At 42.4% G+C, this 17,425-nt stretch overlaps 1 protein-coding gene across 2 annotated transcripts in view; it reads left to right on the forward strand.

Annotated features, from left to right (window-relative positions):
• Window positions 1-8,338: 8,338 nt before the first annotated feature.
• fn1b (fibronectin 1b) overlaps window positions 8,339-17,425 on the forward strand; it is a 41,705-nt gene continuing 32,618 nt past the window's right edge. For both annotated transcript variants that reach the window (XM_088992270.1, XM_088992271.1), the window contains exons 1-9: window positions 8,339-8,617; window positions 10,273-10,398; window positions 10,592-10,729; window positions 11,775-11,906; window positions 13,063-13,200; window positions 13,266-13,412; window positions 13,496-13,678; window positions 16,151-16,333; window positions 16,545-16,721. In XM_088992270.1, coding sequence (XP_088848396.1) covers window positions 8,476-8,617; window positions 10,273-10,398; window positions 10,592-10,729; window positions 11,775-11,906; window positions 13,063-13,200; window positions 13,266-13,412; window positions 13,496-13,678; window positions 16,151-16,333; window positions 16,545-16,721 — 1,366 coding nt within the window. In that variant the 5' untranslated portion in view covers window positions 8,339-8,475. The remainder of the gene's footprint in view (window positions 8,618-10,272; window positions 10,399-10,591; window positions 10,730-11,774; window positions 11,907-13,062; window positions 13,201-13,265; window positions 13,413-13,495; window positions 13,679-16,150; window positions 16,334-16,544; window positions 16,722-17,425) is intronic.

Raw genomic sequence — 17,425 nt, forward strand, 5'->3', positions numbered from 1 at the left:
CGATGTATAGTGAAGGTTTCGGACGTTTCGCCTCCTATCCAAGAGGCTTCGTCAGCTGACGAAGCTGCTGACTTTTGTACAGATGACGGCTGAAGAAACCTTCTCATCGATGGACCACTCCTGTACGACTGAGAGCTTACACAGACGAACGATGTATAGTGTGCTTCTTTTTTTGCGGATGTCACATATTAAGACATAGAAACAATTATCCTATATATTTTGGATGATTTATTTAATTAGCCACCGTTTTGTTTGACGTTAACTACGATAACACACAAAAGAATGTGATTCATTTACAGTCTAAATTAATTATATGCTTTATGTCCATGAAACAAATACAGTAATGCAAAAAAAAGATGACATGCAGGAAGGTTCTCTGATTGTCAGATCCAAATTTTCTACCACATACTCATCACTTTCAATGAGTTTAAACAAGAAGCACAGAGGAAACATCCAGCACGAACATCGTTTTTGTTGGAGTACAATTTTTATGGGTGAGTCAAACAGTGCAGTGAGTCCCTGTGATATACACCAGGCGGCCTTCAAAATGTTTTAATAAAAGGTGCAGTAAATCTGATACTGAGTCTTCCCAGCCCAGGAATTCAAAGTCATGCCCCCAAATGCGCCATTTTTGTCTACTACAAATATTTACATGTTCTTTCACACCCGCTCCTCTCCAATTCTGCACAAGTGCAGATTTCAACAGGTTCTCTCTATCAAAAATAGGAGAAAGTGGAAGTTGGAAAAAGGATGGCTCAACATTGGGAGGAGGGGGTGGGGGGGGGGGACTGTGCAGTACAACTCTGTGTGCAACCAGCCGTAGTCGTGAACCATACTGTTAGTTAACTCACTTTCATGTTGTCACTGGTAGGGCTAGTTCTTCACAGTGTCACAGTTTTTCCTCATTTGTGACTTGTAATTCTGGTTATAAAGTGAGTGAGATTTTTGTGTTTTCAATTAATTTAGTTGTGGAGTTTTGTATTTTGAACTTATTGTACAAAATACCAACTGTAAAATCTTATGTAATGTCTTGATTTGTACTATTAGCACAGTGTTGTTTGTCAACTACTTTTCTGTTGTGCCATACTAATTGTCACAATTTGCAAGGTGGTGGTTTTTTGGTGTTGGTGGTGGACCCCAAAATGCGGGCAGGAAGGAGACAGGGTGTACATTATTGGACAAATTGTATTAAATAAAGTCGGCCGGAACAAAATCTCAAACAACAAAGTCATCGCTACAAAAAAGTCCAAAGTAGCAAAGAAAGCCATGAGTAAAATATGACAAAGATGAAACAAACCTGACAGGGTGAAACAAATATGACGGGGTCTAAATAAACAACGACCCGACCCTGAATAATCGTGCTGGGAGTCCTTTTAACTGACACTGATTAAACCGATCCACACCTGTGCAGCTGCAGGCAGGGGCTCACAATGCCATCTGTTGGTCACAAACCGAAACGTGACACTAATGACATGCAGTTGTTCTGGTAGTCTGTCAAATTTGTCTGACTCCTATGCAGGAATATCATTATGTAGTGGAAACTCTTGACAAGTACGGTTGTTCAACTCGCGTGATGAATTGTTTAAATGGTGAGGGAAAAAAGCAGCCCGGTACATGGACCTTCAGCTTCAGGTAGATATCAAGTACTGCATATTGAATAAATGCTCATTAGTTTTTTTTCACAGATCCACAAAGACTACGTGACATTATGCATGCTTAGCACTGTATTATAAGACATGAATATGTAAATGTGGAGGTTCAACATGGCCCGTTTGCGAACCCATCACAACTTGTCCTGAAATGGAAACTCTTCCACAAAGGAGATGATTGAGTAATTTGGACTCAATGTTGATGTCCTGGAGAGCACAACTTGTTCGGTCATTGTTGCGCAGTCAATATACTGGTCTTGCAGACACAGCTGGGGAAGGTACTCACACGCTGTACAGATACTTGTCTGAAAGACAAACTTTTAAAACTCAACTCAACTGTATTTATAGAGCACTTTCAAAGAGCCATCGGCGTTTACATAACGATAAAGTAATAAATCAGTCACAAAGAGAGTAGAACGCACCAGGGAGTAAAACTAAGACCAAGCCTGAGTCATAGTCAAATGCCAAAAAGTACAAGTGAGCTTTGAGGCAGGTTTTAAAGATGGACAGTGGGGGGTTATTCCAGAGAGAGACCCCAGCAAAGGAAAAGGCTCAATCCACTCTGAGGCCCCGTTTAGTTCTTGGGACTTCTAATAATGTGTGGTCAGCCGACCTAAGGCGTCAGAAAGGTGTGTAGGGGTAAAGATTAATATTGCTCCAGTCAAATTATCAAAGTACTTACTGAAGTTATTGTTGTGTCCAATGGAAACTTTTTGTTTTGTTGTTTTGTCATGTTCATACAATAAATATTGTGTAAAACAAAACCCATGAATAAAAACTGAAAATTCCTATGTAAATTATGAATGGAACTGTCAACGAGCAGATCAGAAAATGGATGGATGGATGCTAATGGGAGTATGAAAGCTACATTTGCTCAGGCTTCTTCAATGAAAAGGGGCCAATTGGGGCCCATGTTCAAATTTCCACAAGACCATCCATCCATCCATCCATCCATCCATCCATCCATCCATCCATCCATCCATCCATCCATCCATCCATTCGTTATCTGCCGCTTATCCAAGGTTGGGTCGCGAGGGCAGCAGCTTCAAAAGGGAAGCCCAGACTTCCCTCTCCCCAGCCACTTCTTCCAGCTCGTCCTGGGCGGATCCCGAGGCGTTCCCATGCCAGCTGGGTGACATAGTATCTCCAGCGTGCCCTGGGTCGTCTCCGGGGTCTTCTGCCACTGGGCGTGCCCGGAACACCTCAACAGGGAGGTGTTCAGGAGGCATTCTAATCAGATGCCAGAGGCACCTCATTTGGCTCCTCTCAATGTGGAGGAGAAGCGGCTCGACTCTGAGCCCTTCCCTTATCTCCAAGGGAAAGCCCGGGCTCTTCCTTGGAGATAAGGTGGGAAGCTCACCCTTCGGAGAAAGCTCATTTCGGCCGCTCATGTCCGTATATTTTATGTTTGAAAACATTTCCATTTGATCGTTTTCAGACTTACTGTAATTATTAGTTAACTTAATAAATAAAAAAACATCATACTGTACTATACCTGTATGTATTTTTTTATTTTCATATATTTTAACATAAGTGTAATGTTCAAAGTGTGCATAATGTTACAATGCAGCTTGAAAAAAAATATTGGTTTTATTTGGTATATCTGGTTATGTATTTTAATATTGATCATATGGCAGTATTCCAATAACAAAGCATTTTTTAAGTGGGACTGTGTGCAAAAAGTATTTAAAAAAACCTTTATTTTTCTTTTATCTTACGCATTACGAAGCACTAGCAGATTATTAAACCATTGTACTGGATGCACATCTGCATGTTTCTGTGTATGTCCAGTCGAGCTCTAAGTCTCGTCCAAGTAGTTCTCAATATGCAAAAACATTGTAGAAAACAAAACAGAATGAACAACGTGTGATCGTATAGTCATCATATAGTGGTTATTTACAGAAAAAGAGAAAACAACACAAGTTCATTATTTTATTTTAAAACTGATTCTTATCTTACAGACAGTGTATTGTCGGTGTTCAAATACCTGACATGTTTCGGCGTCTATATATATATATATAATAATAAATGTCATTTTCAAGCGCCTTTCATATATATATATATATATATATATATATATATATATATATATATATATATATATATATATATATATATATATATCATCTCATCTCATTTTCCGTACCGCTTATTCCTCATTAGGGTCGCGGGGGTTGCTGGAGCCTATCTCAGCTGTCTTCGGGCACGAGGCGGGGGACACCCTGAATTGGTTGCCAGCCAATCGCAGGGCACACAAAGACATACAACAGTCACTCTCACACTCACACCTATGGACAATTTGGAGTGGTCAATCTGCCTGCCATGCATGTTTTTGGAGTGTGGGAGGAAACCGGAGGACCCGGAGAAAACCCACGCGGGTCCGGGGAGAACATGCAAACTCCACACAGGGAGGCCGGACCGGGACGCGAACCGGCGACCTCTGCACTGTGAAGCCGTGTGCTAACCACTCGACTACCGGGCCGCCCGCTATATATATATATATATATATATATATATATATATATATATATATATATATATATATATATATATATATATATATATATATATATATATATATATATATATATATATATATATATATATATATATATATATATATATATATATATATATATATATATATATATATATATATAGCGGCTGGATAGCTCAGTTGATAATGCATCGGTTTGGCATATGGGAGACGAGGGTTCGAATCCCACTTGTGGCAGAGAAAATGAGCACAATGACATCATCCAGTGTGGGTCCTTGGGCAAGACCCTTCACGCTAATGCCTACCTCATACAATGATGAGAGACAATAAATGGAATGACATGCCGGCTCAGACGTCGCCCGGCCAAACAAGGTCTGCGTCAGGTGCTGGGGAACCAGAGCACCCTGATGAAAAATGGGCTACTGGAACAAAGCGGAGATGGACGAGATGCGATAACATGGCTCTGTTGGAATGCTACTACTCAAGCAACCCTAGTCAGAGAGGTTACATGCGGAGAATGGGGGCTGAATGGTTACTCCGAAACCCACAGTCACGGTTGACCACGAAACAACTAGTAGCTCAGTGTTCCAATATCCACAAACGGCAATTGCTATCACAACTTGAGATTGATGAGGTACAACACAAATTCCGAGGTGAAGGGCCCCAGGCTGCCACATCACAGGAAGAGGTTCAACCAGAGATTGGGAGGCAAGCCCCAATGAATAATGAGATTGGGAAGCCAGCCCCAATAAATGAAATGCTGAGCGAGGCAGCAAATGACCTGAGAGATAAGATCATGGCAAGAATGAAAACTGGGCAATGAAGGCACCGATTACAACGGCTATGTGAAGTACCACCTGAATGTCTCATGGAAACTGTGAATGCAGCACTGAGAACGATCCCGACCGGAACGATCACGGAAACCAATGAGCTGATATACACCTCAGCATCAGTGATCCTAGACATGCTTGGCTACAAGAGCAACCATGAGAGCCACGAGATTCATTACCCACCATGGAAAAGACGGTTGGAGGCCAAGATCAAGGCGGCTCGGAAAGATGTGAGTCAATTGACGGAGACCCAGAGAGGTGTGAATAAAAGGCCAATACCCAAGAGGTACATGCAGATAACCATACCTGAAGCACTCGAAACTGCCAAACAAAGGCTCCAGGCCTTGGCCAGTCGCCTAAAGAGGTACACGAAAGAGAATGAGGCCAGAAGAATAAACAGGCTGTTCGCAACACAACCTGCGAAAGTGTACGCTCAGTGGCAGGGTTCTAACAGCAGAGCAGACCCTCCAAGGCTGGAAACTGAAAGATACTGGAAAGGCATATGGGAGAAGGAGGTCGTACATAACAGCAGTGCACAATGGCTGGTGACTCTGAAAGAGGAGCACAGCAACCTCCCTGAACAGAACCCAGTTACCATCACAGCGGCAGATATACAAGGAAGAGTCTCAGGTATGAAAAACTGGACGGCACCAGGCCCGGATATGGTCCACACCTACTGGCTAAAGAAACTCACAGCTCTCCACGAGCGCCTAGCAGCACAAATGAACCAGCTGCTGATGGATGGGACTCACCCAGGATGGCTAACCGAAGGGCGAACAATCCTGATCATGAAGGATTCCTCAAAGGGTGCAGTTCCTTCCAACTATCGGCCAATAACCTGTCTCTCCACAACATGGAAGCTCATGTCAGGCATCATTGCGGCTAAGATAAGTGGACACATGGATCAATACATGAGCAAAGCACAGAAAGGCATTAGTAGAGATACTAGAGGTGCCAAACATCAGCTGCTGGTTGACAGAACAGTCGCTCAAGACTGCAGGTCCCGACATACCAACCTGTGCACAGCCTGGATTGATTACAAGAAAGCATATGACTCGATGCCACACACATGGATCAATGAATGCTTGGAGTTGTATAAGGTCAACAGGACCCTGAGAGCCTTCGTTGCAAACTCGATGAGGATGTGGAAAACCACACTTGAAGCCAATGGCAAGCCACCAAACGCAAGTGTCCATCAAATGTGGCATATACCAAGGTGATGCACTCTCCCCACTGCTGTTCTGCATAGGACTGAACCCCCTCAGCCAGATAATCGCCAAGACAGGCTATGGATACCGCCTCAGAAATGGAGCTACGATCAGTCACCTCCTCTACATGGATGACATCAAGCTGTATGCTAAGAGCGAAAGGGACGTAGACTCCCTGATCCACACAACCAGGATCTACAGCAGTGATATCGGAATGTCATTCGGGCTGGAGAAATGTAGTCGGATGGTGACTAAGAGGGGCAAGGTAGTTCACACTGAAGGGGTCTCACTCCCTGAAGGAACAATAGCAGACATTGAAAACAGCTACAAGTACCTCGGTATACCACAGGCCAATGGCAACCTCGAATTAGTAACAAGGAAAGCGGCTACGACCAAATACCTCCAGCGGGTGAGGCAAGTCCTCAGAAGCCAGCTCAATGGCAAGAACAAGACCCGGGCAATAAACAGCTATGCCCTGCCAGTGATCAGATACCCTGCAGGAATAATAAGGTGGCCAAAGGAAGAGATTCAGACCACAGATGTTAAGACCCGAAAACTCCTCACCATGCACGGAGGGTTCCATCCCAAGTCCAGCACCCTGAGACTGTACACAAGCCGTAAGGAAGGAGGCCGGGGACTAGTGAGTGTGAGAGCCACTGTCCAGGATGAAACATCCAAGCTCCATGAATACATCAAAGAGAAGGCTCCAACGGATGATGTGCTCAGAGAATGTCTCAGTCAATGGGGAACAGAGGATGAGGTGCTGGAAGAGGGACAATCATGGGAGGAAAAGCCCCTACACGGGATGTACCACCGAACCATAGCAGAAGTGGCTGATCTCAAGAAGTCCTATCAGTGGCTAGAGAGGGCTGGCCTAAAGGACAGCACAGAGGCACTCATCCTGGCTGCCCAAGAACAGGCCCTGAACACCAGAGCCATAGAGGCAAGGATGTACCACACCAGACAAGACCCAAGGTGTAGGTTGTGCAAAGAGGCACCTGAGACAATCCAACACGTAACTGCAGGGTGTAAGATGCTGGCAGGGAAAGCCTACATGGAGCGCCATAACCAGGTGGCTGGCATAGTCTACCGAAACATCTGTGCGGAGTATGGACTGGAAACCCCAAGGTCAAAATGGGAAACACCTCCCAAGGTGGTGGAGAATGACCGAGCAAAAATCCTGTGGGACTTCCAGATACAGACTGACAAGATGGTAATGGCCAACCAACCAGATATCGTGGTCATAGATAAAGGGGAAAGGAAAGCCGTTGTCGTGGATGTAGCGGTCCCGAGTGATGGGAACATCAGAAAGAAGGAACATGAGAAAATCGAGAAATACCAAGGGCTCAGAGAGGAGCTGGAGAGAGCCTGGAAGGTAAAGGTGACAGTCGTGCCTGTGGTGGTCGGAGCACTTGGGGCAGTGACCCCCAAACTCGACGAGTGGTTGCAACAGATCCCGGGAACAACATCGGATATCTCGGTCCAGAAAAGCGCAGTGCTGGGAACAGCACGGATACTGCGCAGAACCCTCAAGCTTCCTGGCCTCTGGTAGAGGACCCGAGCTGAAATGGGGACAGACACCACCCATCGTGGGTGAGACGAGGATTTTTTTTTTTTTTATATATATATATATATATGTGATTCTATAATTATGAATTATACATTTATGATCAAACCAAGAACAGAAAAACACTTTTAAAATTTGTGTCCTTATAAATCAGTGAGTTGATCACTCCAACATCCGCTCTTTCCGCAAAACAGCATTTTTTATTAGACAGCTTCTTTCTACTCTGTCTTTTCATTTTCATTCCACATTCATACAGCAACATAGAACAAATACTGTACCTAATTACAGAACAGTATTACTGCCCCCCCCCAAAAAAAAAAAACAAAAAAAAATTAATAAAAATTGTGTTTTCATACCGCAATTGAACTTTCTCTTCTTTTTTTCCATGTTTTTTTCCATTTTGCTCAAGAACTGAACTTTTACATCTGAATACGTTTGCCGCTGCTCTTGTTCTTTGTTCTCTTCAAAGGGGAGTGTCAGCACGCACCACAATTCAAGATCCGCTCAGTCCCTCCTCTTGTTGGCCGGCAGGCTGGATCACATGAGCCCGGCCAGGCTTTATAAGGTCTGCGCTGCAGTCACCTCAGCCTTGCGCACCGGCTGCACGGCAGTGGGTACCACATAACCCACTGAGGCGATCTGCGTTTATTGTTTTTTTTTTCTTCCTTAGAGAAGGGCACTGCTCGTCTTTCCACTTTGTGTTGTCTTTCTTTTTGCGTGTAAAATGTCTTGTGTCCCACTCACGAGGGTTCTGGTGGCGGTGTGCGTGTTTAGCGCAGTGGTCCACGGCGTGCCGAAGAATAAAAGACAAAGTCACCAGTATCAGGTGTATCCCAATTTCCACCACGCAGACGTTGTCAATGAAGGTTTGTGCTTGTATTTTTCACTCATTTAATCTCAACAACTTTTTGCCATGACTTTTATTATTAGGTTAATATTTTTTTAAACATATGTTTATTCATCACTGTTTTTGTTCGTGTTTTACTTACACGCGCGATGCTATTATTTCCATAGCCTGCCTTTAAAACATAATCTTCATTTTGAATTGACATGTTTGTTGGAAAAAATATATAGATTTTTGGCAATGCTTTTGACAGTACAGAATGTTTATTACTGTATCATGGTTTTAGTTTTGCATTATACTCAGCTGTAGAAAAACTGTTTACGCATTTATTCAATATCCTCAATTTTCAGTTTAAGGTCCATTTACTAGCAAGCTGTTGAGCAACTCTTCACCAGTAAGAAAAATCAGTGTCCAAAAACAATAACAGTGACTTACAAGTGAAGCATTTTACATCACACCTTCCACAACTGACACATTTCTGCAAAAGTCCAACACGCATTAGCGAAAATCTAGCACTGCGTGAAATGTTCACTTGTACAAATTCATCAGAATCAGAATCAGAATCAGAATACCTTTATTCGTCCCGCAATGGGGAAATTTGCAGTCCACAGCAGCAATTGAAGAGGGATGTGGTTGGGGTGGGAGTGAAAGGATAGAAAACAAGATATTCTAAGCATAACAAAATAAAAATGTCAACTGTATACTGTGCAAATGTAGATATAATTATAATTATAATGTCATTGTCACACAATTTTGCCTCACAAAAAAACATGGCCTACCCTACTAGTATGCTAATGTTGCCTTATTGGGATACACGCTCAAACAATGTGTTAGACCAGAGGTGTCAAACTCATTTTTTTGTCCCAGGCTGCTTCAGAGTTACTGCTTCTCTTGGAGGGCCAATGCAAAAGCTCAACATCATTTATTACCTATGACAAGTTGACATTTCAGTAGAAATTTCAGCAAGGATTATGAAAAGTGACACACATGATTTGCTATCACGGGGTCACATAAAATGTTGTGGCGCACCGGATCTGGCCCCCGGCCTTGACTTTGACACAAGTGTGTTAGACTCTTTATTGTCTATCCTTGTTATCCTGCTTTAAATGCTTGCACTAATGCACTATTTGTCCTCTTGTGAGACAATTTGGCGCATAAGAATGATTCAGGTGTAATATTAGTGCTTACAACTACATTTTTTCTGCTCATAAGTTATATGGTACAACGATATGCTACTCAAGAGCCAAAAATATGAACAGAAAATTTGCTTCTAGTATTGCAGCCTTGGAGGGTACCAGTGTGAGACACCACCTATGAATTGGGCCTGGTGGTGTTACTCGTGCAAACAAAAACCAAACAAAAACATTAAGAATTAGTCGTTCAATCAACGCATTCAGTTTTCCCAGTAGTTTGGACAGAGAACAAACTAGTATATGGACCTTAAGTGGCGCCTCAAGGATATCAAATAAATGCCTTTAATCTGGGTCCTAATGAAAGCAACAGCTCTCTTTATGATATGCAATTGCACAATATTGTGCAAACTTTCCCGAGCATCAAACAAACAGCAAAGAACAACCACAAAAATGAAGATGTCAGTTTCTTATCGTGAGACAGATAGGATGTTATTATTTTGATTATTCACCGAGATGACATATGTTTTTATGATCTCTACCACAGTTGGGTGCGAGGAAAATGGTCGCTCATTCAGAGTGAACGAGCAGTGGGAGAAAACTTACCGGGGCAGCACGTTGCTATGCACCTGTAATGGAGCACAAGGCATCAAATGTAAAACAAAACCTGAAGGTAAGTGAGATTTTTTTCCTATTATTATCACATTCATTATAATGGGAAACTTAAACTTATTCTGCTATATGTACTATTTGGCTATAACAAACACCTAATTTATTAAACCCAAGTACACATTAATATTAGTTCACAGGCAGCACTTCTGAGTACTTTTTTTTTTGATGTTATGCTTCCTTTTGACTTTCATTAGTGGAGGAGTCTTGTTATGATAAGTACAATGACCGGACATACCGGGTTGGTGAAACATACGAGAGGCCAAAGGACGGAATGATGTGGGACTGCACTTGCATTGGATCTGGTCGGGGCAAAATCAGCTGTACCATCGCAAGTGAGTTCCCTAATGTGATAAACACTGTCATTCTTGTGCAGAAAATGTATTTGCTTTGTGTGAGCATTATCTAACCTTTGCGTACAATAAACATTGTTTATTTTGGGCCATAGACCTCAGATCTACCCAAATATTTAAACGTTTAAATAAAATAAACATTTGTGCAACATGATGATCATATAACATCACTTGGAGAAAATGAAATTAAACGTATTAAGAGACGTCAGTAGAGTATATTACGTCTGTGTAAGCCACAGGAGTGGCCCATCGATGAAAAGGTTTCTTCAGCTTCGTCTGCAAACTAACTTTAGTTCACTGACAAAGCTATTTGGATGCGGAGCGAAACGTCCGACACCTTCAAAGAAGTACAGATGACGGATGAAACCTTTTCATCAATTGAGTATATTTAAATTCAAAATGTTCAACCAAACCATATATTTTATCTAATTAAAGCCTGTTAGCTTAATGCAAACAGATACTGTACAATGAAAGGCCATAGACAGGAGAACCAAAATTAACATAAATGTCATCAACTTTTCAATGATGGCCACGAGCATAAACACAAAGGGTGCATACAACATAATAAAATTAAATATCACACATTTAAACTTTTTAAATTCTCAACCAAATCATATAGTTTAATTAAGCTAAAGGTCGCTAATACTAATACTGTATACAATGTGACACACCAGAAAGAGGCTGATGGACATTTGCATAGATCCATCCATCCATCAATTTTCCATATTGCTTATCCTGATAAGCTTCATCTAAATTAAAGTGTATAACAGCTGACAAAAGATACCTTGAAATGGTCGGCAGTCAACTACAGGGCGAATACAGTGACAGACAACTGTGGACACAACACTAGATAGGTAACTGAATCCACACTGCCTGAAGTCAGGCTAGTGTACCACTGCAGTGATCTGTCATAAACCTCCAAGTAACTGTTCCTTTAATGGAGCACCAAAACAAACAAGTAGAGCACACCCACTGTCAAATATTTTCTCTACTTGTTGAATGAACCATATCATGTTGTCATTCGCAGATCGTTGCCATGAAGGTGGAAGGTCTTACAAAATCGGTGACACCTGGCAGAGACCTCATGACACTGCTGACTACATGCTGGAGTGTGTGTGTCTTGGAAATGGCAAAGGAGAGTGGACCTGCAAGCCTGTGGGTGTGTAGTGTTTTCTAAATGAACATGTTTTCACTGGATGGATAGGCCTGCTTGAAAAGTGAAAGAAATCACATCCACAAACTCAAAGACCAACTTGTGTTTAATATCGCTGTAAATATTTAACGAGCCAGTCAAACAAAGAATGTGAGAGGAGAAGAGTCATCTTTGCTCGTGTCGCAATCATCTGCATGGATTTCATGGCCAATTCTCTCAAGCCTAAAATATGGGTTTAACTAAATCAAGATATTTCAACATTTACCCAATATCCATATGTCCATCCTGAGGCCCGTGATCTGGTATGCTCTTTGTACTCACTTGTGAAACAATTCAGTGCGCTTGTGAAACCAATCTGTCTCAGTACGTTTTTTTTCACTATGGATGAGAAGGTTTCTTCAGCCGTCATCTGTACAAATTTGTACAGATGACGGCTGAAGAAACCTTCTCATCGATGGACCACTCCTGTACGACTGAGAGCTTACACAGACGTTTTTTCACTATGGTTATGATTCTGATTCTGATTACTGCACACAAGTAGAACATGTTCTTGGTGAGACAAAACTGTACACCGCTAGTATTAACACTGAAGTGCAGATGAAGTGGCTTGGACATCTGATTCGGATGTCTACTGGATGCCTCCTCAGTGAGGTGTTCCAGGCATATATCACTAGTAGGAGGCGATGGGAATGACCCCAGACACACTGGAGAGACTATGTCTCCCAGATGGCATTGGAACTGGAAGAAGTGGCTGGGGAGAGGAAAGTGTGGGCGTTGTTACCTAAGCTGCTGCACCAGTGACCTGACCATAGATAAGCAGTAGAAAATGTATGGGGGTGGATGGATGGTGATGCAACTACAGTCATTCTACCTTTCTGTGCCTCTTGTAGCCGTAGGGTCTAATAGGCTACTATTGCAAGACACACCCTTATCGGTTGAGCCTCGTGTTACTGGAGTAGCACAGTAGTATATTAGTCAGCTTTAATTGCCCACAACGTGGCCTAAAGTGCACTAGTTGTTGGACAACATTGCGAGTAAAAGTCATTTGATTTGCTCACTGAATTGTCTTACAAGTGAGGACAAAGAGTGCACTTGTACCCGGACCTCAAACTGAGGATCCAGGATATCAAATAAATGCTGAAATGTCTACTTTTCTACCCAGCTGAGCGTTGCTATGATAACAATGCTGCCTCGTCGTATGTGGTGGGGGAGACGTGGGAGAAACCCTACCAAGGCTGGATGATGCTGGACTGTACATGCCTGGGCGAGGGAAATGGCCGTATCACATGCACCTCAAGAAGTAAGAGGAGACACATGGTTTGGTCGTGTTGTCGTTTGGTCTGACTCCTCTGGTGCCCCTCCCAGATCGTTGCAATGACCAGGACACCAGAAGGTCCTACCGCATTGGCGACACATGGTCAAAGAATGACGCCAGTGGGCACACGCTGCAGTGCTTGTGTTTGGGAAATGGTCGAGGAGAGTGGAAGTGTGAGCGCCACAATGCAGGCCAAGGTGAGAAAGGAAACACAACATTCTTCACTTCGGCACCCGTGTGACTAGCCGTTCACAGTTACCTTTGCTTTGGTTTTTAACAGTCACAGGTTCAGTGATGGTGAGCCCCCTCGATCCTCAGCTGCAGACAGATCCTCCTATTGAAGGAACCTGCCGCACCGACTCTGGAGCCACCTACTACGACGGACAGCGTTGGATCAGAAACCAGGGCAGCAAACAAATGCTTTGTACGTGTCTGGGCAATGGAGTCAGCTGTCAGGAATGGGGTGAGTGGAATAGAAACACTTCTCTAGTTTCATCTTCTTCTCTGGTAGGCTGTGCTTTGTTATTTCAGTCACCAAATGCCAAAGTGTTAGATGCAACTGTAGAGTTTGTACATTGTCTAGAAATGCTCCAGGTGGCAAAAGTACAGTATGTACGTAAAGGACAACCGACACCATTTTTTTGTTTCCTAACTGACATCAGAAAAACGTTTTATAGCATCTAAAATACCCAAAACACGCAGGCTGATATTTTTAGTCAAATGCAAAACACCAATAAAAATGACTTAAAGTGTCCAAAATCTGCAAAAAAATTGAGCTGCGAATTGGGCATTTTCAGAAAGTCCTTTCCCCAGTTCGTGACATCACGCCAAGACTGTCTTGCCTTGCTCAAGAATCAAAAGAATGGCTTCAGATTCATATAATATGCTTTCTTGTTACGCATCCAGTTATGAATATGATTCAAATTGTTCTGAAGAGGAAAGCATAAATGTTTGCAATCGATTAAAGACGTTCTTCCGGGTCATTTTGAGGCATCAAGAGAGATGTGTAGCACCCCGAGAAAATGCAGAAGATGGCGGCAGAGCTCCGTTGGAAATGGGCTTATTTGTCTGCTTGGAATTTGTGTCAGCGAATATCAAATAGTTGTCTTGGTGAAACACACAAGGATTCACCATCGCGTTATTTATGTTTTCCTTCTAATTTCGCTATCAACACGGATCAACACGAAGTTTTCAGACCAAACAAAGTACCGCAAAATGCATTGTGTGTCCTTTCTTGGTCAGGGGCGTTCCTTCCGTGACGTGACGTCAGGACCCGTCGCCAACTCAAAAACAAGACTTCCTGAACATTCAGCGCGAGTCTTAAAACGTAAAATATAGCTATATGCGATGGAATATTTGTAAAATACACTCATTTGAAGCGATTTTACAAATTATGGACACAACTTGTCCGGAGGCGTCGGCTGTCCATTCAGTATCTTTGTAAGGGGAAAGATCCTTGAGTGAAACAACTTTGGTAAAATGAGAATTACTGACTGAAGCTTTGAACTTAAGAAAATGTTTAATAGTATAGACTGAAATGTAATGTTGCATGATGTTTTTGGCATTGAATAAAAGAGATTTTATAGCTTTGCTAATGTTCAAAACAGACATTAGCAAAGTGACCGTCATCTTTGTGCTATTTAAAAAAAAGATGGATACGCACTTCAAAGACTCTAAAATCAATCACCAATAATCTTCAGTTTGCATTAGTTGAGTTTTTGGTGCAAGTGTCAGCGTTCCACACATCTTAGTAGTTATGACTCATTGACATCTCAGAACTCTGAGCTGTGCAAGCAATTAATGGATTTGCTCAACTCATTCGCTGCCATTCACAAGTTTATGCGGGAATTGAAAATACGACGTAGAACGCCATTCCTGAATTTGTTCAGGTTTTGTTTTTTCATGCAGATAAAGCGCTGGCCATGGCCTCTGGCAATGTTTCTTCATTTCCACAAGGGGGAAGCATTCCTCTTTTTTCCATGTTAGCGCTTTATTCCAGCTTCAGTTGTTGTTAAAGCGCAATATAAACCAATACGTATGTATGTATTACATTTTATTTTGGACAGCTGCCCTCATTTCAAGCTAATATAACTCCAGACCCATATAATTTAGGAATTAACTCTTTTTTTATGATGAAAGAAGGAAGTCTACGGTTCTAACTCTGTATTGAATGTTTATGTCGTCCTAATACGCAATGTTCTGTGGATCCTGGAATTCAAGTGACAATGACAAAAACCCTGGCACTGGAGTGGACACATTTTTGTACATCTGGCACTGAATGAGTTAATTGCAATCCCAAAAACTACATTTCTCCGGGGCACGTTGTACAATTTTTCTGAACCTGTTGTGTCATCATTAATGCTTCCTGGTTTACTGCCCGCCTCGTCATTCCTGGAGATCTCAGAAAATCAATGCAAATCACAGCTGCGGTTGACTTAACCTCTCTTTATTTACATTGCTTCTCTGACTGATCCGTTTTTCATTCTGTTATTATTTACACATTTTGCCACTTGCTGCCGAGTGAACACGACACCCCAAGTGATAATGACTAATCAGGGATCACCTTCTGAATATCACATGACCAAACTTAGAAAAAAAAGACAAAAGTTGAATTATGTTCATCTGACAGTCAGTGGCAAACTAACCACACTGTGAGATGGATGAAAACTATTCTGCTGCTTAGTTCATATCCCACAAACGTATGATGAATCTGAATACCATGAATGGCACTTGTGGCTGTACAGAGAATATATCAAGAACATGTTTGGCTTGACTTGCCCTTTTGGGGCCACAAACCAAGTTATCTGCCATCACTGAGGTGCTCCCAGGTTTAATGAATTGAAGACTGGAAAATTTGGATGATAGCAGAACATAAATAGCTTCAAGGTTTCAAAACCATCCATTAACAGCAAATGGAACTTCTTGATTTGTCCAGAGGCCCGAAATCAGGTGTACAGTGGCAACTCCAATGGCCAGCCATGCGTGTTCCCATTTGTCTTCATGGGGAAGACCTACTACTCCTGCACCACGGACGGACGCACGGATGGCCAACTCTGGTGTTCGACCACCTCAGACTATGAGCGAGACCAGCAGTACTCTTACTGTACTGAGAAGAACGGTAAGAAGAATGAAAGAGACCATTTGCAATTATGGTGTGACTCATTTTCAGGTCTTTTAGCTGATAGTGACATAGGATTTCTAGACAAACTCACACAAACAGGTTTTTGCATTTTGTCCGGGTGGTCTTGTTGTCTCAGAGCAATGTTTACAATCTTCATGTAAACCAAATAGTATTTAAGGTAACATTGTTTCCTCCACATTATTACCAGCCATTGTGGCCACACGAGGAGGCAACTCCAACGGCGCCCTTTGCCACTTCCCCTACCTGTACAGCGGCCGCAACTACACCGACTGCACTTCTGATGGCCGTCGTGACGGCATGAAGTGGTGCGGGACCACGTACAACTATGAAGCCGACCAACACTTTGGATTCTGCCCGATGGCTGGTGAGTGTGTGAGGGCTAATTGAAAGAATAAAGATTGACACAATTGAATACAAACCCGCATGCAAGGAGAAGTGTCTGCTAGTTTATTGTAATGCGTGATTACTGTCTTAACCATAATTAAAATCTCGTAATTCATTTGTTCTGTTGTAATGTAGCGAGCCGTTGTATTACTCTTTCAGAAACTTATTGTCAAATATGCTAATCCGCATGACCTACAGCACAGATGAAATTATTGTCCTCTCGAACCCAGCGTGCAAGGCACTTATGATGTGGCTAAAAAAGAAAGACAATTGACAACAGACAATACATGTAGATTCAAAGTCAAAGTCAAAGTCAGCTTTATTGTCAAATATGCTAATATGTATGACATACAGCACAGATGAAATTACTGTGTCAGCAGTGGATCAGGGACGTCATGGTGGAATTTGTACGTCTACTAATATTAAAGTGAGGTAGTGTCGTGTGTATAGTGACGTAGTGTAGTAATGCAAAAACAAAAATGGTTGAGGTGAGGTCGTGCATAAAAAAAGAAAAAATAGAGTTCCGGATGATAGTACAACGTGTAGCGTGAGTTCGGTGAGTGTGGCAGTGGAAAGGGGTAGGGGGGCAGGGCTGGGAGGGAGTTGAGTCTCCTGACCGCCTAGTGGCAGAAACTGTCCTTGAGCCCGCTGGTCTTGTCAATTGTCAATTTTTGTGTTATTTAA

Source organism: Hippocampus bargibanti, linkage group LG03, assembly GCF_051943395.1.
Source record: "Hippocampus bargibanti isolate YZ-2025 linkage group LG03, ASM5194339v1, whole genome shotgun sequence".
In the NCBI taxonomy this organism is placed as follows: domain Eukaryota; kingdom Metazoa; phylum Chordata; class Actinopteri; order Syngnathiformes; family Syngnathidae; genus Hippocampus; species Hippocampus bargibanti.